The sequence below is a fragment of the Pteropus medius genome, unplaced genomic scaffold (assembly GCF_902729225.1).
Source record: "Pteropus medius unplaced genomic scaffold, Ma_sr-lr_union100, whole genome shotgun sequence".
NCBI classification, from domain to species: Eukaryota; Metazoa; Chordata; class Mammalia; order Chiroptera; family Pteropodidae; genus Pteropus; species Pteropus medius.
Genome location: NW_024350926.1, coordinates 6,776,293 through 6,803,323, shown reverse-complemented (window position 1 = coordinate 6,803,323; position 27,031 = coordinate 6,776,293). Strand labels below are relative to the sequence as shown.

At 37.9% G+C, this 27,031-nt stretch overlaps 2 protein-coding genes and 1 pseudogene across 3 annotated transcripts; 2 read left to right on the top strand and 1 right to left on the bottom strand.

Annotated features, from left to right (window-relative positions):
• On the bottom strand, positions 1-6,064 carry TMEM70 (transmembrane protein 70). Its single transcript, XM_039841892.1, has 3 exons — positions 5,783-6,064; positions 4,582-4,687; positions 1-653 (listed from the first exon to the last, which is right to left on the bottom strand). The coding sequence occupies exons 1-3, from the start codon at positions 5,990-5,992 to the stop codon at positions 196-198; spliced, it is 774 nt and encodes a 257-aa protein (XP_039697826.1). The 5' UTR covers positions 5,993-6,064; the 3' UTR covers positions 1-195.
• A 4,695-nt stretch (positions 6,065-10,759) lies between these two features.
• Positions 10,760-26,020, top strand: ELOC (elongin C). 2 transcript variants are annotated; one of them, XM_039841891.1, is made up of 4 exons: positions 10,760-10,950; positions 19,063-19,116; positions 19,786-19,929; positions 24,165-26,020. In XM_039841891.1, exons 2-4 carry the CDS (start codon positions 19,113-19,115, stop codon positions 24,353-24,355), a joined length of 339 nt encoding a protein of 112 aa, XP_039697825.1. In that variant the 5' UTR covers positions 10,760-10,950; positions 19,063-19,112; the 3' UTR covers positions 24,356-26,020. The 2 variants fall into 2 exon arrangements, with proteins under 2 accessions (XP_039697825.1, XP_039697824.1); XM_039841890.1 differs by having other exon boundaries at positions 10,948-11,125.
• Positions 23,952-24,046, top strand: LOC120585624 (uncharacterized; annotated as a pseudogene).
• Positions 26,021-27,031: the final 1,011 nt, after the last annotated feature.

Genomic DNA, 27,031 nt, shown 5'->3' with positions numbered 1-27,031 from the left:
TTTTCATGTATAATAAAAGAGCTTATTTTATTATAAAGGAACACAATTCTCTGAAAATTAATTCCAAATTCTGTTTGCTACAGTTTCAAATTACTTTTCACAATCAGTCACTGACCAAAAACAAAAGTAAAGGCAATTTTATTATTATACATTGGAACATAAATCATACTTAAGCACAAACATAAAAACAAAGACTCATTTCTCATCTTTAACTTGTTTCTTTTCACTGGTTTCTTCCATGTCAAAAGTGAATGGTTTGTCATAACCCATCAGATGGTCATAGTCTTCTGGGTTTGGAAAGAGACCTGGATTAACTAATAATGATTTCGTTTTAGCATAAAATGTGGTAAACAAATGTGCGCTGCTTGGAATCTTCACGTCATTCTGGTGAAACACTGTACTCTTTTCCAAAAGCACAACATTATAAGTAATGGCTTTATAAGTGTCTGTTGTGGCCTCGTGGTACAGCCGAATGACATAGCCTTTCGTAACAAAGTGAAGCAGCGCTGGAGTGATCAACGTAAAGCTTCCTATGATGCCATAAAATAAGACTTGCAAAGGCAGACTTCCAAATATGATATTACTTTGTGCAAAAATGTATGGCAGAACTGCAAGGCTGATCATACTTGTAGAATAAGAGAAACATTTCACACCTAAATAGGAACAAAAATGGGAGAGGATTAATACTCTTACATTTTATAAAAGAATCAACCTATCCAATTAATTCTTCCACTTTTCTTACTATATCATCATAACAACAACAAAATCAAAATACATATAAAGTGTTATAACATTCCAGGCTGTTTTAAGCACTTTACATATTTTATTCATGAAATCTACAGAAAGCCCTAAGACATAGATATACAATTATTATCATGAGATAAGAAAAATGAGGCTCTTGCTCAATGTCACATAACTATCAAGTGACAGAGTTGGGATTCAAACCCAGGCAATGTGACTCCAGAGTCCAGGCCGTTGGCCATTACACTGCATTGCCTCTTCAAATGGGAAATCTGCATTAGGGTTAACTGGCCTCGACCTCAGTTCCCCAAGAAAAGATTTAATATTATTCAAAGATCCTTATTAATACGATAAAAACTCAGTCAGCAGACTATCAAATAAAACTCTGTTACCAAGCACACTCTAACATAAAGTCTTCAAATGTGGAGCTAACATTATCGAGCTAAGTGCCCAGGGTTAAAACAACAAATGACAAAAAAAAAAAAAAACATAACCCAAAAAGCAAAAATAACACCAGTGGTTACGAAGTACGTGGGAAAGGTATTCAACTCCTTTACCAAGGAAAGACATGCAAGTTAAAACAATGAGATATTTTTACCTATCATATTAGAGAGATTAAAAATCAATGACTTCTGAACTATATACTTAAAAATGGTTAAGATGATAAATTTTATGTTATGTATATTTTACCACAATAAGAAAATAAATTACTTTAAATATAAATTTCTCTTAGTTTGAAAGTATAATTTTAACATGATCCCAATAAAAATACCATCTGTTTGGAAAATAGACAAGTTGAGACCTCAGACAAGTTAATTATAAAGTTAATTTAGAAAAACTAAAGAAGCAAAAATAAAAGGGGGTGTTAGATACGAAAACATAAGACTCTATAATTAAAATAGTGTGTCACTGGTGCACAAATAAACAGACAGATCAAAAGAACAAAATAAAAAATACAGAAATAAACCTAATTGTATATGGAAATTTAGTATAAAGATAAAATCTAAAATAAGTGGGCAAAAGCGGTGGTGGGACAACTGGATAGCCATGCAGAAAAAGAAAAAATTCAATCCATTCCTCATAGCATATACCAGGAAATTCCAAATAATCCAGAGATTTAAATGTAAAAACTAAAATCATAGAGGTGTAAGAAGAAAATATCCATAAAATGCTTCATAATCTGAGATAGGAAAATCTTCCTAATCGTGACTCCAAGTACTGAAGCAATTGAGGAGAAAGACTGATAAATCTGATTACATTAAAAATGTAAAAAGACAAATGAGAAAAATATTTACAACTTATATCAGTAAGGGTTAATATCACCACTATGTAGGTTTCTAGTATATAAGGGGGGAAGAAATAACATGCAAGAAATATAAGCAGACAGTTCACTGAAACGAAAATGCACATGGTCCTTGAACAGATGAAATGATGCTAAACCTCAATCATACGAAACGCAATAAAAACCAGAGAGTTACTGTTTTTCCCTAAATTGGCAAAAAACAAAAGTTTGACAACATACTCTGTTAGTGAGGCTATAACAAAGCAGACACTCATACACTACTATTGGCTGAAGGCTTAACTATATTGCATCAGTAATTTAAAATAATTCCTCCCTTCCTCCCACAGGTAGTTGCCATGACACTGGTACACATGGGATACAATGCAGACCAAGCTGCCTCCTACATGAAAGCCTCCTCAGACCTCCCCACTTCTTTTTTCCCCATTACTTTTGTCACATTTAGGGGGTTGAATACTGTCTCCCTAAATATTCGTGTCCCCTCAGAACCTCAAAATGTGAACTTATTTTGGAATAGGCTCTATGCAGACAATGAAAAATTCAGATGAGATCACACTGGACTAGGGTGGGCCCTAAATCCAATGAGAATATCCTTATAAGGACAGAACAGGACAAACAGAGACAAAGAGAAGGCCACGTGAAGTAGAAGGCAGAGATGAGTTATGCAGCTACAAGCCAAGGAACACAAAGCATTGCCAGGAGCCACCAGAAGCTGGAAGAGGCAAGAAACAATTCTTCCCTGAAGCCTTCAGAGAGAGCACAGTCCTACCAACACCTTGATTTCAAACTTCCAGGCTTCAGAACTGTGAGAATAAATTTCTGTTGTTTTAAGCCACCAAGTTTGTGGAAATTTATTACAAAAGCCCTAGGAAATTAACTAACATGCACATATACTTGATTTTGCCTAGACTGAAGTATTGCTATTTTTAAAACATTCAAGGCCTTCCCATCTTCCTGACTTTGCTCACACCACTTCTGTGCCTAGGGTGCCCCTTCTTTCACACTTCTTCATGTTCAAATTCTACTCATCTTAAAACGAGAATCCTGTGACATCAGGAATTACATGTTGCTGAATTAACAAGAACTGTCGACTAAAAGGACCTTCAAATGTCTTTAAAGTAGGACTCATTTAGTAAAGAACCTCCAGGAATGGTACCTCTAGGTCTTACTGTCTCTCACTCAGTTTCACATAGAAAAAAATGTTTCTCCCTCAGTTTCTACTTAGAAAAAGTATCAATCCCTGATAAGTATACAGAGTGACTGTCTACTTTCATGATATTAAAAGAAGTCAAACATTAAATTCCTTTATAATTCTAGAACTTTGAAGAGCATGAACAGCCATGCTCTTCCACAAATATTATATCCTACCCACACCAAAATTAATTCCTATTTATAGGACATGAAATAAATTGGTAAGACTTCCCTGCATTTGAAGGAACGGTGTCTATGTTCAGAAGGAAATGGGGGTCACTGTTAACACATCTCAATGGATCCAATCCAGGTAGCCCAGGCCAGAGATGTGACAGAGGCTCAATGGCCTACTCATGCATTGACTTGTGAAGAAATTTATAACGATCCAGAATTGATTATTCCAATAACTTCAGAACTCCACTCAATGGTGATTATAATCAGTCCTTATCCCTAAAAAGTTTTAAACAGCTAAAATTATACTCTAAACATACTCTATTTCAATGTCACACGCTTGAGAACTTAGATTTCCTGAGTAAATTTTAGGTGATCAGTTGATACCAGCGTGATCAAAAACACAAATGCAAATGTGTGCTGAAATCTTGGGCCCACCTGGCTATAAAGTAATCCTCCAGATGTTTCACGTCATACTTTTTTTTAAAAAAAAAAAAAAGATTATTACAATGAAATACAACCCGAGAAAATTAAACAAATCACATACCTCAGTTCTTTGGCCTTCCCTACTAAATTGTTCCATACAAAATCCTAAATTACGATCTAAGGAAAGAGCTCTAAACTTGTAGCTATCTAGCACACTGTCCATAACTCTCCATAGCTGTCTATCACCTGGAAAAGCCGCTAAGTAAACATTTTGTTGAAAATTCTAAAATGACCTGAAAAAATGTAAAATTAGTATATTTTTTAATTATAAAAGTATTACATGTTCATGTAAACACCAAATTTAAAAACACCTGAAGTAAATGTCTATTCCCCCAATATAACTACTCCTAAGAGGTATTCCACATTTTTTCTCTGTATATTCAACCATTACAAATATACACTTTTTGCTGTTTTATTTTGTTGTTAAATATCTCAACAGGTGACCAAAAGAAGCTTTAACCATCAGATCACAAAGTCATAATAATCTTCAAAAACCTTTTTTAAATCTGAAAATGCAAAGGTCTCAACCTCTAAATCTTTTTATCAACAGGACACAAGAAAAAATTACAACCTAATTTTTCCTTATGTCTTGCAATTAAGAGGATTAAAATAATACATAACATATGCTAAGAACACTTTTTACGATCAAAAGGGAAAAATAAAAGTAAATATCTTCCTTTCTGATTACCCACCAAATACTGCTCGGGCCAGATTCCCAGTATAAATCAGCCTTCCATCTTCTGATTTTTCAACTTGTGTATGTAAGCATCGAATACATCTTTCCCAACACACAGGTATCTAATGAAACAGAGACAGAGACTATTATAATGTAAGTACATAATAAATTGCATTTTAAAACTTTTAAATTGAAAAAAAAATTTAAGACAATGAAGAGACCTTGTCACATGAGATGATTTAAAGAATTCTCTCAAAATATATACAGAGGTAGAGAAATCAAACTGGCTAACAGAATGACTTTCCTTAATTCCAGTCATAAGTAGACACGTGCTGAGTTGGAGTTTGAAGAACCTGGGTCCAAGGGAGCAACCCCAGCTCCAAGCTTTTTAGATAAAGTGTGACCTTGAACGTGTAAAAAGTTTAGTGGAATGGTTTCTTTTCTTCTACTGTTAATGAGAACTTCACTCTTGCTTTGTGGTCAGAGTTAAATGCATTAGCTTTTCAAAAAATAAAGTTTTAATACAATAACGTAAGTAAAACACTGCAAATTCAGATTGTATAAAGTCCAGACCGTTTTTATTACTTCTAAAATATTTATACCAATAGCTAGTATAAAAACTTTAAAAAACAAAAAATAAAAAGAGGTCACTCTTTCCCTAAAGGCCATCCATTTGCATCTCTTATTCCTCCTAACGAATATTTTACTTGAAACCGTACATCAAATTTCACGGGAACACGAGAGTCCCCTGAAAGTCTGAAAATGAATTTCACAGCACACAGACTTCAAAAGGCATGCCTAATCCCTTTATGCTGAAATTTAATTAGATGTCAATTCCCATGTTAGGCATTTCTTCCACGTTTCAAGCACATTTGCTAATTTTGATACTTTACAGGGCAGGATTAGGAGACAATTTATTCAGACTAAAATCAGAAGATTAACGTCTCCATTCCCTTTTTCCAGGGAGCAAAGAAATTCCTAAAATTAGGGCCACCTAATGAAAAATAGAACAAACTCAATGTCATGTTATCCAAGGTCTTTCATTTCGGTCTCCAGGTGGTGCACCTAACGCCGAGGCCTGCTACTCCCGCCAGCCCCGCAGGGGATTCCCAGCCGGAGGCGCGGGGAGAGCTGTCAGAGAGCGGGGGCTCCCGGGTGCCGACTACACCCACCGACTCCCACCCTTTCTCGGATCTGCCAGCCCTGGGACGGCCCACCTGCGCTCGCACGGGACAAGGGAGAAGCGGCGCGGTCGCGCGCAGTCCCGTACTCCTGCGGCCGACAGGCCCCCAGGAGCCGCTGCAGGAGGCCGCCCGCGAGACGGCCGCCCTGGGGCCTCGCAGCGCGGTGGCCGCCCACAGCGCCGCCCTCTGCCCGCGGAGCCGCAATCCGGCCGCCCGCGGGCCGCCCAAAGCCAGAAGGAGCATCCCGCGCGCGATAAGGGGCGGCGAACAGCGCCGCGGAAGCAGCCGGGAACCCTGACCGCCGGCTCTTGCCCCGACCACGGCCGGACCGCCGCGCTCGCCACGCCCCGCCAGAGGCCCGCCGGGCCGGATTGGCCGCCGCGCTTGCGCGGGATAAGCGGCCCGCCTGCAACCTCCGCCGCCGCGCTCGCGTTCCGGTCGGGGGAGCACCTAGGCGCTGCACCGGCCCCCCGCCCCGCGAAAGGCGCAAACTCCCGGCCTGCGCGCGGCGTCCGCGGTTCCGTGTGACAGTGCGCGGGGGCTGAGGGGAGAGCCGTGCGCGAAGGACAAAGCCTGGAAGCCAGACTTAAACCTTTCTTTTTCGTGGTCGTTTTGTAGGCTCCGGAAACTATTTTCGTTGCGGAAAATGATTCTAGCCTCTTGGTACAGAGGAATAATACTTTATACGATTTGCACGAAAATGAATGATAATTTAATGCAACCATTGGGTTGATGGAAAATAAATGAAACTCATTCAGGTAGTGTTGATACTTGTTAAATCTGTCTTCGGGAATCATTCACATCCGTATACACATTTGTTCGCTACTTATTAAAGTATTAAACATCGGCCAGGACTAAATTAGGAGAGAGGACACAAAGATACTTGATAAAAACGGGAATCCACAGTTCTCACACAGTGGAGGAAACACCTAAAAATAAACTAAAATATAATGCTCTGATAGAATTGAATTATACCAATTTGTAAAATGCTGCAGAAACCCAAAAGGCAGCATGATTAATCTGGCCTCAGAATATCTAAAGGCTTTAGATTCAACAGCCTTGAAGGATGAGCAACCAACTAGTAGAGATACACTTTTGTTTACTATCTGAGAACTATATTTTTACTCCACACATTTGCATAGGAGAGGAACAAACAGTCTAAAATAAATCGCCTTGGCAACTCCAAATCCTATATACTTTTTTCTGGGTGTCAGAAAACAAAATTTTTCTTTGTGAATAACCTCATTCTGAAAGTTATCTTCCACTTACATTTTAAAAACTCTTCTAAATAGTGTAATTCATACTGCAAACAACATCGATTATCCATTATTTTACTGACACATTAAAATTTTGCTGTTCATATAGTTTTTTAATATTGTTCAAAAAGTAAATCAAGGCATAATAAACATTTTGAGTTTATTTGAGCAAAAATGTATTCAAATCAGGCAGTGGCAAACTGGAAGTGGTTAGGAAGGATTAACTTAAGAAAGAAGCCACCTGCAAGGTTTTTATAGAGAAGAAGCACAAGTAATACAAGAAAATTATTTGGCTATAACTGAAGCGGTGGCATTATCTGACAAAACCTAGTTGGCTGTTTGAGACTGGTTGTTCTTTCCCTCGAGGCACTACAGGAATTGACTCTAGCTTAGATTTTGGTTTGCTTAGTAGGCTACCAATTATCAGAACAATCTCAGTCTAATGCCCTTCATGTTTAATTACTTCAACTGTATGCTGAGAAAACCTGCATTTTTTATCTCCGCTAAGCTGAGTTTCTTCCTATAGGTACTATAAGCAAATAAAAAATATTTTGGTCTGCTCAAAGTTTCTAAATAGCTAAAATGAAATCATATTCTGAAAACCGCTATAAATTACAGGGAATTTTTACTCATTGTTTAAGAGATTTCTCAATTCTTAGAGACATTTGTTGAATAAAAACTACTTGAACTGCATTTTAGAATGATACTAAGGCTGGTTAAAAAATAAGCTTTGGTTCCCCATACATATCATCTGAGATGTTCCCTTTAAAGATGGAGGCTGATGGGAAAATTAAAAATGGTATCTATCACTTGTAGACCACCATTATTGTATGTAATTTTTTTTGTTTTTTAGTTGTCTTTTCTACTCATCCATCAGCTAACTCCCTTCCCCATCTTTAAGGTGAGCTTAAGGGCAGAATGTCATAGTGGAAAAAACAAAAGAAAAATTTTGGTAAAGCTAATGTGTTGATAAGAATCCTAAATACTTCTTCTTACACTACTGGTTTAAAGCACATACTGGGAGAATCTTTCCAGATAAGAGTTTGTCAACAGATTATCAAGATTTTTAAAAATGTTCATATTCTAAGGAAATAATCAGAAACATAGTCAAAGATTTCTGCTGAGATACTGAATACAGTATTACTTATAATGATTTTAAAATGGAAATAAGGTAAATATCCAATATTAAGGAAATACTTAAGTGAATCATGGTACATTTAGGCAATGTAATTCTAAATAATTACATCATTTAAAATAATGAATGTTGAGATTCTGGTTACAGAGATTTAAGTTTTTGAGATTTATTAGGTTGGAAAGTAAATAGTATACAGAACTCTCTATATATACACATATATATGTATATATATGTGTATATATATTATATTTGCTTATAGTACCTACACAGTTTGTATATGTATGTATGTGTGATATGCCATTGAGTCAGCTCTGACTCCTGATGATCCTATGAATAAGTGACATCCACAATGTCCAGTCCTCAACAGCCCTGCTCAGCTCCAGTAGAATCATGCCTATGGCTTCTTTCATGGAGTCAATCCATCTCATATTTAGTCTTCCTTTTTTCTGGCCACCTTCTATTTTTCCCAGCATTATTATCTTTTCCAAAGAACCCTGCCTTCTCATGATGTAACTGAAGCAGGACAGCTTCAGTTTTACTTTTGCCTCTAGTTCTAGGACCCACTTGCTCATCTTTCTGGCAATCCAGGGTATCCATAGAGCTCTCCTTCAACATCTTATTTCAAAAGATACAATTTTTTTCTTAACAGCCTCTTCACTGTCTCATCCGTACATAAGAATTGGGAATGTGAGGGTGTGGACAATCTCAGCCTTGGTCTCTGATGACATCTTTGCTCTTGGTGATCTTTCCTAATTCTTCCATCGCTGCCCTTCAGAGTCTCAGTCTTCTCGTGATTTCTTGGCTGCAGTCTCCATCTGAATTGACGAGTGAACCAAGGTGAGCAAAATCTTTTAACAATTTCAGTGTCATCATTGTCTAAGTTAAAGTTCTGTATTTCTTCTGCAGTCGTGATTTTTGTCTTCTTGATGTTCACAGTCCTGCTTTGGCATTTTCTTCTTTCATTTTTCATCAGAAATCGTTTCAAATCATTGCTACTTTCTGCCAATACAATGGTGTCATCTGCATATCTTAATTTATTGATATTCCTTCAACTAATTTTCATTCCTCCTTCCTCTAAGTCTAGCCCAGTTTTTTGTATGATATGTTGTGCATACAAATTAAACAAAAAGGGAGATAAAATACACCATTCTCTGACACCTTTGCCTATAAGAAAGCATCTGTCTCTCCATATTCTGTCCTGACAGTGACTTCCTGTTGACAATACAGGCTACACATCAGGACAATCAAGTGCATGATCTATGTAGAAGCACATGGAAAAACAAACAAACTTATAAAAATGCAAATTCCTGCATTTTTATAACAAATGTGTATTATATTGAGAAAATAAAAATTTTAAATAAAGTTACATTTTGTACAATGGGAAAAAAGGGTCTAGACTAGATTCTAGCCCTAGAACTGGCATTAGCTAGCCTGAGAACGGTTGCCTGAAATCTATCATTCTCTAGGCAACTAACGCGTTCGCAGGGTGATGCTGTGAGAAACAAAGGGCAAGAGAGGAGAGAAAAGGACACTTCTGAAGTCAAGGGGGAACCGTAGGATTAAAAATGAGCCCACGGTCTCCTCCTCTCACCCCAATGCCTCTCCCTCCAAACCAAACTCTGAGTACTGTTGCAACCAAAAAACCTTAACGCTTTTTGCAAAGGCTTTCGTAAGTTAACCCAGGACAGTCTGTCTGTAAAAAGCAATATCTTTTATTGGCCAAATCACCTATGTCTTTCAGGCAAAAGTCATTAATTAGGTCTACAAACTTTGGATGGCTTGTATGTGTTTCCTTTTGTGGACATTGTTACACAACAGTGCCCGGTTGAGCAACTTGCAGTGGCGAGCTCTTGGCCCTGCATTCTCTTCGTGCCCCAGTCCTGTAAACAGTGGGTGAACTTTATTTAGCTGTTTCAGCCTTCCTGGAAGAGTGCCTTAATTTAACCACAGGAAAGCAAGTAAAAAAGATAGGCGCATCGAGAGAGAGAGAGAGAGAGAGAGAGAGAGAGAGAGAGCGCGCGGAAGTGAGCGAGAGAGCAAAGAGACTGGAAAGGTGTAAGGGCTGAGGGGGCGTCGAATGACAGATGGTCTCAGAATTGAGTGTTGGTGGCAGACGCCTGGAATTTCTGTGAATGAAATCAGAATCTAGAAATGCTGGGCAGGGAAGAGGGCTAGAGAGGTGGGGGAAGAGCCCCAGGGTGGGGGTGGGGGCGGGGGCGTGGTTAGTTTTCAGTAAATCTCGAACGGTACGGGGAAGAGAGGAAATGAGGCCAGGCGATTACGCGAGGCGTTGAGATGCTCCTGTACACGTACTGCAACTTTTCACAAAAGACAGATGCTGCCTCATAAAGAGCCCATCTTGTCAGCAAAGAGACCGCACTCCCACTTTTCAATATTCCCTCTGCAGACAGTCTCCGACTTCCAGGAGTTCCCCCAAAGGACAGGCACGGACAACTCCTAAAATTTCCAAAAATCTTAACACCCAGCGTGAAAAACTACAAGTCCCAGGATGCAGTGCTGCCCCGGCCAACCCCCAACACACCCTCCAGAGAAACTACAAGTCCCAGGATGCAGTGCTGCTGGGACCCCGGAGCAGCTCGCTGAGGACGCCGTCCCCGTGGAAACTGGATTGGGGCCGGAGCTGCATGCTGGGAATCAGAAGGCCTGGCAGCGGATTGGTTGAGATTTGCAGAGCTCGCTGTCCCCCCACGCTGGCCTGCGGTGCTGTAGGACTGGGGAAGGAAAGGGGCGCTGCGCAGTTCCCGTGGACGGAAGCGGGCGACAAACTCAGTGCGTCCCCGCCTCACCAGGTACTAATCTCCCGCGCGTCGCAGAAGGCGTCGGTGACTCGGCGGAAGTGATTCCCCAACTGCCCCGGAACCCACGGCGGCAGGCATCTGGGGGTGGGGGGGCGGCCCTGGACTGGGGGCTGTGGCGGTGCGCGGGGACCGGGTGCGGTGGCTGCGGTGACTGCGGGCCTGACGAGTGAGTCTCGGGCTGCAGTGGGGACGGAACTCCGGGCCCTCGTGGAGGACGAAGGGGGCTCGTAGTGGGCGCGCTCGCCGCCCTACTGCCCACCCCTTCCCATTTGGGCGGGGAAGGAGCGGAAGCCCTCAGCCTGCCCTGGCCGCCTCGGCTCCTGGTTTGGGGGAGGGGGAAGAGGGCGGCGGGACCTCTCCTGGCGCGTTCGGTGGGCTCGGGAAAGGGTGGAAGGAGGGGCGGCGGCCGGAGAGACGGGGCCTTCTCTGGGCTGAGCGCGGGGAGGGTGGAGTTAGGAGCATGGCAGCCCTGACGCTTTTCATTTTTGCCTTCCCCGTGTGCACTGAGATTCGTCCTTCTCTTGGAGGCAGTCCGCAGTCGTAGGAGAGGGCCTCGCTTTTTCCAGCTGCGGGACTCCGGGAACTTTACCTTCTGGGCAACTTACTGAGCGATCTCTGCCCAACCTGGTGGTTTGGGGCTGTCGTGCATCTACCTCCCAGTCTTGTCTGAAAAGAGGTATCTAGTGTCAACTACAGTGGCCATCGAGTTTCTCTTACGGAACCAAAACCTTTTTAGTAACGTATGGCTATGGAGTTCGTGTCACTAGTGCGAGCATTTCTACTCCGCATCGCCTTCAGTGTGGAAAGCAGCCTAAATCCTTCAGTTTCAAAACCTCATTTTCAAACTGACAGATTTGCTTTTTGATCCCCAAATAGTTTCCTTTTCTGTTTCGTGGACTAAAATGATAAATCTCATTTACGTTATAACTATAATTCGTAATGTCGAACCATCACAGTTTACACGTGGATTTATTTATCGTGGAGATGCAACGGCAAGGAAATAGCTGTGGCCCCAGGCACCGTGGATATTTATTATTTATTGCCAGTGATTTGGGGTCCATATTTAATTTTAAGTTAATATTCTTTTATCCTTACGCATGAGATTTATCCAGTTATTTGCCATTCGAAAATATATATTTCAAATGGAGGATGCCAATTTCATTGCTTTATGGTAATTTTTAATATAATTAGACAATAGTTTATAGTTAGACATTATAGTCAGCCTTACATATGAAGTTCTAAAGTAATATTAGTTTGTGTCTTATAAAATGTTTGGGGGGTTTGGATGTTTCAGTACTAGAAAATAATCTGGAAAACCTGCAGTTACACTGATAGGTGTTAATGGATTTTAGCTAACCTGTCCTTAATGTTTACTGTTCATAATAACCAAAAAAGCCCATTCCGTGATGCCTGAAATTTCAAGCCTAGGTGATTAAGAAAATAATAGCACCATTCATTCAAGAAATATTTATTGAGCATCTGTTATATGCTAGGCACCATAGTCGGCCTGCCCTCATGGAGCTGAGGAAGGAGAGAGGCTTTACAAAACATAAGCAAACATAGTTTCAGGTGATGAAAAATATGAAAGAAACCATAGCAAGATTAGAGTTAGATTAAGTTAGAGTGACTCGGGTGGGGGTATGTCATCTCAATAGGGAAGTGATCAAACTCCTACCTCTGAAGTTGATGTTTTGCCTGAAGACCTAAATGAGGGAGAGGTGAGGGAAGAAATTTAAGATAACTGTAACTGCAAATGCAAAGACCTTAAGGTAGGAAAGAACTTGACCTATTAGCATACTAAGAAGGCCATCGTGGCTGGTGCTTAGTGAGGAGTGATGAGAGGTGAGGTCAGAGTGATTAACAAGGACTCAGTAAGGTGGAACTTGATAGTCATTTTTCTGTCTGTGATGAGAACCCATCAGAGGATTTTGTGCAGTGGAATGACATCTGATGTATGCTTTCGATGACTAATTGCTGGGTGGCAAATAGACCACGTTGGAGGAAAGTGGGGAAACCAGCTCCTGAGGAGGCTTGTGGCATAGTCCAGTTGAGAAATGGTAACTTGGGAGTTAGTGAGAAGTGGTCTGATTTGGAATGTAATTCGGAGATCGAGCCAAGTGGGTCTTGCCTTCACTCGTAGAAGAAAAAAAAATGAGAAATCAAGTGTCTTGCCTGCGCATCTGGCTGAACAGCAGTGCCATTTACTGAAATGAGGAGGGCTGGGAGGGTACACTGGTTTCTGAGGAATAAATCAGAAGTTCTGTATAGAATGTACTGAGTTTGATAACTTTTTTACAGCTCAGTGTGTGCAGTGGCCGAGTTGTATATCCACAGCTGTTTCTCAGGGGACTCAGGGGAGATGTGATGCTAGGGAGATAATCTGGAAGTTGTATTTCATAGGTGATATTTGAACCTCATGGCTGACTGGGAGACATCAAGTAGAGAGTTAATGGAGAAAAGGGAGCACTCTGGTTAGAGGAGGAGCAAACAGCGGTGGGAGCAGAAAACAGGGCGTGGTGTCTGTAATACTAAGAGAAGAAAACGGTTCAGGAAGGAGAAATTAGTCAACTGTAAAACCCTGCCAGGAGTAAGATGAGGATAAAAATCGATCACGTGACCAAGCAAAGTAGTTGAAATTTGATAAGAGCCCTTCGAATGAACTAGTGGGCCAAAAATCTGATCTGAGCCGGTTAACCAGTGAACGGTGACACAGCACTTTGATGTGTTGATGGGAATAATGGCGGACGAAATCCTTGGGTAAGTGAGCTTCAGTGGGCGGGTTGGCCTTGGATAGAAGGGTGGTTTCCATTAACTTTTCTAACAGGAGAGTGGACAGAGTATATGGTATATACACACAGGTAGGATGAAGGAGGAAAGACAAGGCAGTTGAAGTGATTTGTTTCCGTTTTCCTGGCGAAGTAAGTGAAGTCAGGGCAAGGTGTTGGAGGTTTAGGAATAAAGCTGTAAATTCTCTCGGAGTAGGAAAGCCAGTTTACTAGGAGGATCGCTGCAATGCCCAGTGTCTGTTTAAAGTGCGTGGATATAAATGTAAGGTTAAGGCCAGTCAGTGGATGTACCTCTTGTCCAGCCACATTCCGCTCTTCGGTTCAGAACTGTGCTAGGCAGAGAATTGGGTTTGGCGGGGTTGGCTTTGCGTGGGTGGGGACATCAGAGGAGAGGGCAGGGAGTTAGTGATAAAAGGACAGCAAGACGGGCGTGGCGCCAGTTCCGATCAACTCTTAACAGTGGAGTGAAGCAAGGTCAGAACTTATTTTGTATTTCTTTCTATATTTCTTTTTAGCCCATCCTAATGATTCTTTGAAATTTATTTCCTAATGTATACTTATACTTAAATACACACTGCATAGTGGAAGTCGTCGCTTATACTTTTTAAACCAAAATAAAGGAATTTGGAGATCATTATCAAGGAGGGAGATTAGATAGTTTGCAGGAGTGAGACAAACTCTGGGAACACACAGCGCCTGGAGCCTTTAAGTTCTGTGCTGTGTGAGAGTGACTTTGTTTAATTAAAATGAGAAATTGAGAGTTAGAAGCATTTGTTTTAGAGGGAGGATGAATTGCGGATGGGTTCAACCATGAAATAGTAGAGCCAGAAGGGACTCGTAGATGCATTTTAGCCCAATTTCCTCATTTGGGGGGTGAAACAAGCCTGATCATGTCTTAACCTCTCTGGGTCTCGAGATAGAAATGCAAATATAATTGAATTAGTTCTAGGAAACATGAAATTCCAGAAATGTACAGGAATACATGTTTGATAAACTTGTATTATAATTAGCAGTTTATGGTAGTGGGTACAAAATCGTGAGACTGATGTTTACGTTATGATATTATAAACATGTGGCTGTGCCCTGGAAATCTTTAAAACAAAACTTTTTTAAGAATTAGAACTCATATTGACTCAATTCTGTTGTGAAAGACGGAATACCATCTCCTTCCTTAGTCACTCCTTCCCCTTAATATAACACAGAATGTTTCAATAAACTTAAATAGACATTTCCTGGAAAGAACAGTTTTCATTGTGGTTGTCTAAAAGTTCCAAGTTTGTTAGATGCCAATACCGAGGAAAAACATGAAAAGAATCACTTGCTCAAAAGCGTGGTGCTGTTGAATAACTTTTGTCGGAAAGCTCAGGATAATACTATCTATGTCTTGTCTGTGGCACATGCTTCATTAAATGGCCATGTGATTGCCTCTGTGCCTGATATGTGGGTCATAGAGAGAGAGAGACCTGTCTGCCTTGTGAAAACTTACAGCTAGTTGGGCTGACAGGTAGATCTAAAAAGACACTTGTGAAATATTTGTATCTAATAGTGAAGAAAACTATAAATTCCACAGTGGAAGAAAAGATGAGGAAGGGTACTGTTTGCTAAAAGTATTAAGATTATCTACACAAGAGTTAAATATAGCATTGTTATAAGTCGAATAGGCCAGAATGAGAATTTTAACTCATGCTGGGAGACATGAATTCAGCGACACTATAAGCACATTCTAGGCAGGATATTTTGATGTCTTATTACAAATTGGAATTGTATCTTAACTTCTGTCAATTTGTATTACATAGCCAAAGCCTCTTCAGATAGGCCTGAACACGAGATAATTTTTAGTTAATGTAATTTACTGGTTTCCAAATTAATCTTTTTTTTTTTTGTAATTTTAGATGTCAATTTTATTTTAAAATTTATTTAAATTAGTTTCAAGTAGACAGTGCATTGGTTAGACTCAAATTAATCATATTCTTACATGTAGATAAGGACAGATCATCAGGCTGACTGACCATTATTCCCTTCATGAGCTCCTTGGTTCCATGCACTTATTAGTTCCTTTTTAAAACTCAGTTTTAAATCATAGTTTTCTAGTTATTTACACTTCTGAACATGTATTTTTATGTGTTCATTTATATGTAGAAAACATGAGATTAATAGGCAAGAAGCCACTTATTTCGCGTAGTGGCATCAAACTGTTCTTATCATTCTAATCTGCTTTTTAAAAAATTAACAGTTTATCTTGGTATTTCCATGTCATGATAAATAGAGATTTAACATTCCTTTTTACTGCCCTGTAATATTTCATAAATATGGAATACTACATATATTTAGCTCATTCCTAATTGATGAACTTTGTGGGGTATTTTCAGTTTTTCATTTGTACACGTATTATAGTAAATAATCTTGCCTTTGCTCATGGTGCTAGTGTTTCTCTAAAGTAGATTCGAGAAGGAGACTTGCTAGCCTCAATGATTCTGCTGCTGCCGCCTTCCAAAACTTGTGCCATTTATCTGATACCACCCATTTCTCCTCTCCTCCAACACTGAGTCTTAACAAGTTTTAAAGTTTACGTTTGCATTTTGCCATTGGGATCAAGCACTTTTTTTACAGGTCCATGTGCTGTTTGTATTTTGTATTCTATTTTTTCAGAGTTCAGTGGGGCTTTTTATATTTCTTATTTTAATCTGCAGTGCATTTTGTTAGTGATGTCAGACAGCTAACATTTTTTTTTCAAGTAAATACCAGTGTAAAAAACCAAAAATATACAAAGAATAGACTTGCAGCAGATGCTATCATCTGTTTAAATAATCCAAGCACATTAACTGGAAAACTATTAGAACTATTAAGAGAGTTCTGCAGAGGTAATGGGTTACAAGGTCAACTCCCTGAATTTAAAAGTTTTTCTTTAAAATACTAGCAATAACCTTTCAGAAAGTATAATTGGAAAACATACCCCATTCATAATAGAAACTACCCAAAAGTAGATCTAGCAAGAAATGTGTAATAACAAAATGGGGACTTGCCCAACCATTTAGCAAAACATGTTTATCACTATCGTAGTTAAAACAGGGGTATCAGTCAGGTATAAACAGACTGATGGAACTGAATATAGTCTAGAAATCCAGGTACTGTATAGTATACGATAAAGGTAACGTTTCAAATCAGAAATAGGATGGGCTGTTCAAAGATGTTTTCAGTGTTCAATCCTAGATTCAAAACTGATTTCAATGTGGCCCTTGGCTCAAGTAGGATTTCCATTTGTTACCAAAAAATGAAAAACCATAAAAGAATAATGTTCCTATATACTACTATGAAAGCACAGTGACGTGCAGGCCTTTGTTCATGCCCTTGTCTTCTGCCTAGACTGACTCAAGCACTGCTCCTCAACTGCTTGCTTTTACCTTCCTAATTCGTGTTTCCGGAACTCAGCTCAGTTATGGAATAGATCTTCAGATGTTCAAGCTGAGATTTTTGCCACCCCAGACTTAGATATCTATAGGTAATTTGTTGTTTAAGTCCAGATTTCATCTTATTTAAAATATTTTTAGTTTCTACCTAGAAACGAGGTTTGCTCTTAAGTCTTACTGTTGATTTACTTTCTTTGTTAGTGATGGGGAGTCTCCCCCCGCCCCCCGCCACCATTTAACCCTTGCTGGAGAAAGGGTGGAATTGGTTTACTGTATTAGGAAGTCTGTAGAGAAAGTGTTGCTACCCAAAGGGCTGCTAAAATGTGACTTAGCATGGTTGCTTAGCTACTGCTACTTAAGTAAACATTCTAGATGTTTTGCTCTGGAAATTTTCCAGATAGACAAGTTGGCACTTGAAATTCTTGTTCTTCTAGCTTTTCTAGCAGTTTGTTCTTTTCGTTTTGCTTTGTTTTTTTGTTTTTTAGAAGAATGATTAGAAAGCAGTATGAACAGAAGAAAATAATGGCTGATGAATTTTTAATTGCCTACTACTATTATCATAAAATGACATTTTTACATTTTAGAGAATGATCTAAGGAGCTCTCAGCAGTAGTGGAAAAGAAGTTTTAACGAGCCAGAATTTTATACCATGGCAGTGCGGAATAACGGAAGAGAATATGGGCTGTAAAACAAAACTACCTAGGTTTAAATCCTCATGCTGTCACTTAAGCTGTAGAACCCTTAAGCAAGTAGCAGCCTCTTAGCATCTGCACATCTTTATGATGGGAATAATAATTCCCTTGTGAAAGTATCATTTTAAAATAAAATGTATATAAGGCATTTAGTGCAATGTTTGCCCCTTGTAAGGCCCTCAAATGGTTGGTAATAACACTGCACTGGCACAGCTGCCCTTATCTCACATTAGAAATGGAACTTTAAATCTCCTTCCATGCTTAGCCAGTGTTCTAGACCGAAAGATTTGATCTCTGCTCCCAGTCTGTCACTCCTGGAACAAATCATTCAGCCTCTCTTTACATCAGTGATGTTATCGGGAGTCGGGGTGGGGGAGGTTGTTTTTGTTTTGTTTTTTAAGTGGAGGGATTATATAGGTTATCTCCAAGTGCCTTTCTTGCTTTAAAACGTTATGGTTCATTTTCTTGACCCTTCCCGTAAGGTTAGAATTAAAATATTGGGCTACAATTTCTTAGAGAATAAGATAGTTAGGATATGTTGTTTTCCTGACACACACAAAAAATAATATTGATACTAAGAAAATCCTCTTTTGAAGAAATGTTAAAATATAAAGTACTGAAAACATGAATCCTTTAGCATTCATTTTATTTTGTAAAATTTAAGATTTCTTTAAAAATTATAAATTTTTTACCACTCTACTGTTAAATTTCAGAACTTTGGCAACCTGCATGCAGAAGGGATGGAACAATAAAATGTATTAAAGATGTGTACATTTATATAAGAAGAGGGCAGGCCTTGTCCTTTTAATTCTCAGTACTTCATGTCCTTAGATTTATCTTGTTGTCATTCATTCAGCAAATATTTGCTTTAGTGCATATAGAAAGATGATTAAGGCCAGGGATCTCGTTCAAGTTCAGTTCAGGTGAGGTCCTAAGGAACAGCATCTGTATTTTTAAACTATTGTCAGAAAATTTGCCTTAAAGGAAAAAAGAAAAAGAACAAATCTTTATTTACACTTTATTGTCCTAGAAGTGATCATCTTTCGTCAGATGTCCAGAAACTTGATACTATTTTATATTGCGGTGGCTGGGAAACTCTTGCATAGCAAAGAGAGAGAGAGAGTCCTAAACTTGTAACACCAAGGACGTGTTAAATAATAATGGGTGAAAACATGTTATTTCAGCATTAGTCTTAATATAGCATTGTTATATTTTCAGGAAACTACTAAACTTCCTGTGGAAGCAAAGTAGAATTTCATAAGAACATAATGGGTAAGTTTCATAAGAAAATAACGGGTAAGTATTTCAACCAGTAAAATGCTGGTTTTTCTTCTCAAGGTAGACTTTTGATGTCAGTGAATGTAAGTAAGAAAACAGTCAGCGTGGACCAAAAGGAGTTGTTGAAATCAACAGCTTATGTCTACTATATATTCTGGGAAGACAGATCAGTAACGTTATTGTGTGAAATATAATTTGTGATTCTTAATGAGCACTTGTACCTTAAGATATTAGAAACTTTCCCAACAGACATGAACGGTTTAGCTTACAAAGAGTACTAGAAGTATAAATTTAAATAATTGATAAACACACTATGCATCTTATTTTTAAAACGAGTATTTCAGGTGGTAAAATTGAAGTTTTACTATTTGAATATTTTGTCTTAATCTTCAAATTTGACGGGCTGCTGTGATCATAAAAAAGTTAATACTTCCTTGGAAAATACTGGTAAATTTCATCCAGAGTAACGTCCTCGAATATAGAGGTTATTCTGACATTGGAAAATGTGTAGAAAATAATAGACAAGAAATTAAAAACTTTAAAATCTTAGTGGCTCTTGCCCTCCAGAAGTGTTTCTGGTTTGAGTTCCTCAAATACTAACCTTGGTTAACCTGCTTATTTTTAATAAATGCGATTCAAAAATCATTTTACTACTTACTTTAGATGGAGAAGAAAAGACCTATGGTGGCTGTGAAGGCCCTGATGCTATGTATGTTAAATTGATATCTTCGGATGGTCATGAATTCATTGTAAAAAGAGAACATGCGTTAACATCAGGAACAATAAAAGCCATGTTGAGTGGCCCAGGTGGGAACATTTCTTTACTTTCTCTTAATAGAGCTTCACTTATAATGTTTGATGAATGTATTTTTAAGTCAAATTAAATGACTCATAACATTTAAAAACAAAGAGAAGCGGTAACCGTTTGAACATTTGCATGATTATGTTGCATTGGGAGAAAGTTGGTTTCTGCCATTCGCTGTGTTTAGCTGTTTGCTCTAGTTTCAATAAGACCACGCTGATTCTTTGGAAGGACCATTTCCCTTGGTTGGTTTCCGTGGTCAGCTTCTTCAGCACAGGACTCTGGTGATTTGTGTTCCTAGTTATGCATAAAGTTTGTAGAAGCTACCACCTCCCAAACGTCTTTTCTTAACATTTTCCTTTTTCTTTAGAGGTAATTTTTTTTTTTTACCTCAAGAAAAATTTTTTCTTGAGTATTGGAATTTATGGAGCATATGGTAATTCTATGTTTAACTTTCGGAGGAAACGCCAGACTGCACATCTTACACCCCTCCAGCAGTGCGAGGGTTCCTCGCGTGGCTTTCTTCACACCCTCACTGACGCGATGCAGTTTTTTTATTCTAGCCATGCTCGTGTCAAGTAGGTATCCCATTGTGTTTTGGATTAGCATTTCCCTAATGGCTGATGATGTTGACTATCTCTTCAGGTGCTTGCTGGCAATTTATATATTCTCTATGGAGAAATGTCTATTTTAGTTCGTTGCCCATTTCTTAATTGGGTTGTGTGTCTTTTTGTTGTTCAGTTGTAAGAGTTCTTTATAAGTTCTGGACACTATATTCTAACCAGATATATGATTCGCGTCCTGTAGGTTGTCTTTTTCTTAACAGTGTCTTTTGATGGACAAGAGTTTTTTATTTTGGTGAAGCTCACTTTATCTCTTTTTCCCTTTTGCTGGTGTTTGTATTTTTTGGAGTCCTGTCTAAAAATCCATTGCTAAATCCAATATCGTAAAGATTTACCTTTATGTTTTCTCATAAGAGTTTGATTGGCTTTAGTTCTCACATTTAGGTCTTCGATTTTAAGTTAGTTTTTGTATACGGTGTGAGGTGATGATTTAGCTGTTCTTTTGCATGTGGACATACCGGCACCATTTGTCGAAGAGGCCTTTCTTTACCCCACTGATTGGTCATGGCACCCTTCTTGAACATCAGTTGACTGTAGATGTGCAGGCTTATTTGTGGACTCTCAGTGTTTCTCCTGCGCTCTGTTCTTTATGCCAGTACCACACAGTTTTGATTACTGTAGCTTTTTCATAAGTTTTAAAATTGGGAGGTGTGAGGCCTCCAACTTTTTTTTCTTTTTTAAGATTGTTTTGGCTATTTTAGATCCCTTACAATTCCTTTTCTATATTTTTTATTATGGAGATTTTAAAACATACACAGAAGTAGAGAGAATGGTATAATACAGTGTCATGTGCATGTCAATCCACGTCAGCAGTTATCAACATCTTGCCGGTCTTGTTTCATCTGTTCTCGTTTTTTAAAGAGTATTTCAAGCGAATCCCTGACATTGTGTCATTTCACTTAGAAAATCTGTGCTAGTCCCCCTGCACCTTCCCTTTTTTCCAGACCATCAATTTTACAAAGAAACAAGGTTATTTATGTAATGTCCATATCTTGATTAGACTTAATGTTTCATCCTGTAAACTCATAATTAGAACTCTAGAGGCTTGATTAGAATCTGGTTCATTTTACTAGGCAAGAATACTTTATAGTACTGTCATATACTATTGTAACACATGTTTTAGCTATGTCCAGATTGATTAGGGGGCCCAGGGTTATCAAGTTGATTCGTCGTGAACAGTTCCCTAGTCAGACTTTCATATAATTATTTTAGCACTCACTGTGATTACTGTTGAGATGTACTTCATTTGGAATTACAAAACAGTGATTTTCTAATTCTGTATGTTTTTTCTGCATTTATTTATTAGAATTCTCTTAAATTCTATTTGGTTGCCCTGAAATATAGTCTGTACAGGAAAAAGAAGATAAATGCTTGATTTTTCCCTTTACATATAATTTTTCAGAGTAATGAATTGGTTCGCCAGCATTCTCCAATAATAAAGAGTGTTTTATTTTGTTTTGTTTCGTTCCGTTCGGTTTTGCATGTCATTATCAGCTCATCACTATATATTTTTGGTGGTTTTCAATCCGATGTAGTCATTCTCACTGATTGCTCAAATTGCTCCATTTGCTCCATTTTTATGCCAAAAATATGCTCCATTTTATGGCTCCTGTGTCTTTTTGACATGGCTTCACCATCGCTGTTGTACAGCTATACTGCTTCCTGTAATAACAAGCTTTCTCAGGCTCATTTTGTACATTTTTTGTCAATCCAGAAAACAGCCATTTTCCCAAAGAACGCTGTTTTCTTTTAGTGAGAAGTGGTACTTAGGGACCCAGTCTGGGTACGAGCAGGACTCATTGTTCCTGAGTCGAGTTGCTTTTAGTCTTTTCTCCCAAACAGAGCTTCAATGTACTTTAGGGGGAAAATCATGGACGCTGAGAAAGTTTTAATTAAAATCCAAATGAAAGGATTTTTGCTCATTGTAAACTTGATCTCCTTTAAAATTTAAAAATAAGAGCTTTGTCCTGAAGATCAAACTTCAGCCCCAAATTAATGTTTGCATAAAAAGGAATGAAGTAGTGATCCATGCTACAAAGTATATTTGAAAGTGGATGCACCTTCAAAACATAATGCTAAGTGGAAGAAGTCAGACACAAAAGGTCGCATGTCATGTGATTCCATTTGTATGAAATACCCAGAATAGATAGAAAGTCCCAAGGCTGGGGGGTAAGGAAATGGGAGTAATTGCTTAAAGGCACAGGGCTCAATTTGGGCACAGGGCTCAATTTGGGGTGATAAAAATGTTTCGGAACTAGATTGAGGGGTGGTTGCACAACATTGTGGATCTATACTGAATTGTACACTTTAAAATGGTTAATTTTTTGTGATATGAATTTCACCTCAAAAAAAAAGATCTTAATGTGTGTCTAGTCTCAAAGGCTTAAGTGCTTGTTGGTAATATTTCATGCATATATTCAAGAAAGAGAATTTTAATTATTGGTAAACCAAAAGTTACCTTATGCCTTTGAATTATTTGCTGAATCCCGATCTCCTTTCTCCCCACTCACCTCACCCCGAACCAACACACAATTATTAAAAAGCTCTAAAAATACTACATCTCAGAAAGTATATTTTTCTGCCTTTTGTATTCAGGTCACGTTGCTAGTGCTTGACTGCTAGGAAAATAATTTTATCCCTATAATAAAAGCTAAACGATAAAACCTGTACCTAGCAGAAGAAACTTCGAGAAATCACTAGAAACTATTTATGAAATGTTATTAAAGGGAAGTGGCTTATAAGGAGACCTCATTAACATGATCATATTTTTAAAAACTAAACGGGAGGTCAGTAGATTTACCTTCCCGAAAAGATTTTAAAGTAGTATTTCACTAACTTATTTTTGGATGCCAATTCAGTACAGCACAGGGCTGCCAATGGTCCAAAAAGACTTGATTCCGTAGACTGAATCTTCTGAAAGATTTGGCTTTTTTATGTCCTACTCATCTTTCAGTAATCCTGCCAACAAGAGTCTTAGGACAAGGTACTTAAGTGTCCAGACTTTTAGGAGAGAATTAGAATTTTAAAATTCAATATCGATGAATCTCAAATGCTGTCTTAATAAAGATTTTTTTTTTATGTTTATACTCAGAAATCAGAATTAGATATTTCATTTGATGCTAGTTAGTTTATTCTTTTCACATTGTATTAGCTTTCTAGGGCTGCCATAAGAAAGTCCTGTAGACTGGTGATTTAAACAGCGCATTAATTCTCATGTAGTTCTGGAGGGTAGAAATTCCAGATCAAGTTGTTGGTCGATTTCCCTTTACTAGATGGCCATCTTCTCCCTGTGTCTTCACATTGTCCGATCTCTCTGTCTGTGACCCAATCTCTTCTTATAAGGACACCGTCGTATTAGGTCGGAGCCCACCCTAATGACCTCTTTAAGGACTGTCTCCATGCTCGTCTTGGCAAGACGTATACAAAAATTGGAATGATACAGAGAAGATCTGCATGGCACCTGCTCAAGGATGCCATGCAAATATGGGAAGCGCTTTTTAAAATGCTTCCTGACCAGAAAATAAAAGACCCTTCTCCAAATGCAGTTCACATTCCAAAGCACTGGGGGGTTAGGACACAGCTCAGCCCATAACAAACGTACTTCTTTTCTTTTCCAGGTCAGTTTGCTGAGAACGAAACTAATGAAGTCAATTTTAGAGAGATCCCTTCACATGTGCTATCAAAAGTATGCATGTATTTTACTTACAAGGTTCGCTACACTAACAGCTCCACGGAGATTCCTGAATTCCCCATTGCACCTGAAATTGCACTGGAACTGCTGATGGCTGCGAACTTCCTAGATTGTTAAATAAAGTAAATTATAATAAACTGTTAACTTTTTTCAGTATTTAATACCTGTAGTTCAGTTAGTAATTTTTTCATATAGAGCATGTTGCCTGTGCGCAGTTGAACTCTCCAGTTCATTGCAAAGCAGATTATCTTATGTTCTTTTGCATAGCAATCACTTGAAATTTGTTTGCTACATCAACAAATTAAGGACATTTTCACAAATTGAGAAATAAACTAATATGCCAGTTCGTAGGTAGTTTGGCCTTATCCTTTGGATATGATTTTTAAAATTAGAGCGATGATACAGTAAATGCTGAAATTTAGGCATAATGAACACGTTCTACAGGTAAATAATGGGGCTATGTATTTTTATGTTTTTAGTGTTTTTTTAAAAAAACTATTCTGATCTTATAGCCGTCGTTAGCATTACTGGAATTATGCAAATAATTGCATTATAAACATGTTTATAACTTAGCCAAATATTGATTTTTATAACTGTCGAAGAAGACATAAGAGTTGAAATTTCTTATGCGTCTTTTGATAAACTGCAGTATTGTTTAAGTGTATCTTGTCTTTTTGTTTATTGCTACAATTTAAGAACTTTATTTAAAAGCAATTTTGGAAGATTACTAGGTACAGCTTTTGGAGCACTGACTTTTTGAACTGTAGCCACATGGTCAACAAGTAAACTACATGACCTTGGTTTCATGTGCACTGTGCATTTTAGCCAATCCAAAGTACTGTACTTACACTGACTATAAAGCTTCCTTTGCAATATTCATTCTTCTTACATAGTCTCTTGTTATGATTATATTTCTGGATATTTAAATATGTTTTAGAAGACTCACCATGAACTTTATCCAGATCTTAAAAGCTAGACTTTTCTGAACTCTTCCAATCTTCCTGCATCCAACTGAAATGATACAAAATATGAAAAATATATGGAGAGATGCAGTGCAGATCTTATAATGCACTTTGATATAGTATATACATTATCTTCTAGTCATTAAAATATGTCCCAAAAAATCTGATACCCATAATCTGTGGGTCTTCTATTGAAGTCTAACTTATAAAGAGGTCATTCAGCTTTTATACTAAGCAGACAAAAAGTTTGGAAAACTATGACAGCATCTCTACTGAGGTGTGGGAAAAGCAGCACCGTGGTTTGGTTTACTATCGTCTCTATCTTGGGGGTAAAACAAAGTTGTCATACAGGGTCTATGAATTAGGTCTTCAGCTTAGTTCTTCAAGACTGGTTTAATAGGGACCAGTTTTTCTGGAAACTGCAAAAACCATAAATAACCAAGTTCAACAAATCATTTTCCTCTTAGAAGACCTAACATTGTACTTTCTAGCTGATCGAAAGCAGTTAAATATGTTAATTGCATATATTTTAGTAACTTAAGACATACTGGTACATATTTTAGTATAGAAGATTATCAAGTACAAGAATTTTATTCTACTTGGTGACAATGCCAATTTATAAACCTAAATAATGATCTTAAAGGTTAAGGTGATAACTAGAATAAAGTTTAACTTTGACGGATTTTATAGGTTACTTTATATGTTAGATCCGCAAGTAACCTTAAGTTAAAATATTGAAAAAGAACTGAAAGATTAGGAAAACTTGTATATCTTGTGGCAAATGATACTTGCATGTTAATAAAGGCTCTATTGACTGAAAGGTTTGATGAACACTTGGTGTTTGATCTTTTTAGCCTTAATTTTCTCTTTTTCTGAAGATTCATGAAACTTTGCTTCAGGACATCTTGCCATATAATTGAATAGCAGGGATTTTTATTTGGTTAAATTTAAGAGAGAATCTTATATAGCATTGAAACCTTGACACCGATACTTGGTAATTAGTTTACTTTTTAAATTATGTGCAAATCTCTATTTTTTTCTGCATAGAAAATATTACCACCAAATCCTTTGTTTTATTCAGCTAATATTTCATTTTTGTACCATCTAGATTCTTTTATGCCTTTTAGATTGCTTATCTTTCATGCAGTTGTTATTGATGGATAACAGTTTCCTTTTGAAGAACCTTGTTGCTATTGAGAAATGCTATTTACTATAAGCAGCCAATTCAGCACATGTTAAAAGAAAAATACATTTAGAGACATCTTGCTATTCATAGAGCTGTCATCTTAGTCATTTTGCTAAGTTTATCAATTATTCTTTCAAATTAGTGTAAATATTCTGAGAAATAATCTGAAATTCCTGTTCAACATTGAAGACTGTTTGAATTAACCCTAGGAATTCCTGTCTATATAGAGGAAATATCATGCAAATTAACAAAGCTTGGATGTATCCAGACTTAGCAATGCTAAGTTGAGCTTCTGATTAGTTATATTGAAGTTTCATAAAACATGATCTGGAAATCAATAGATGTCATTGATTTTTTTATATATGGTTTTATTAACAATATATACATCTGGTTTAATTTCAAGCCAGTCATATTTGTGCTAAGATTTTATATTCCTATTGGCTAAACTCTTATTTGTACCTAATGGTTTGTTGATTTAAACGAATATTTATTAGCCCAGAAGTATTTTGGTGTATTAGAGCACCGGCTGGAAGTAGGAGTGTGAAATCTTGTGCTAATCAGCCACATGATCTTGAACGAATCACTGGGCCTTAATTTCACATCTAGAAAATTAGGAAATTGCGTATCTATAGAGTGATGTTTACC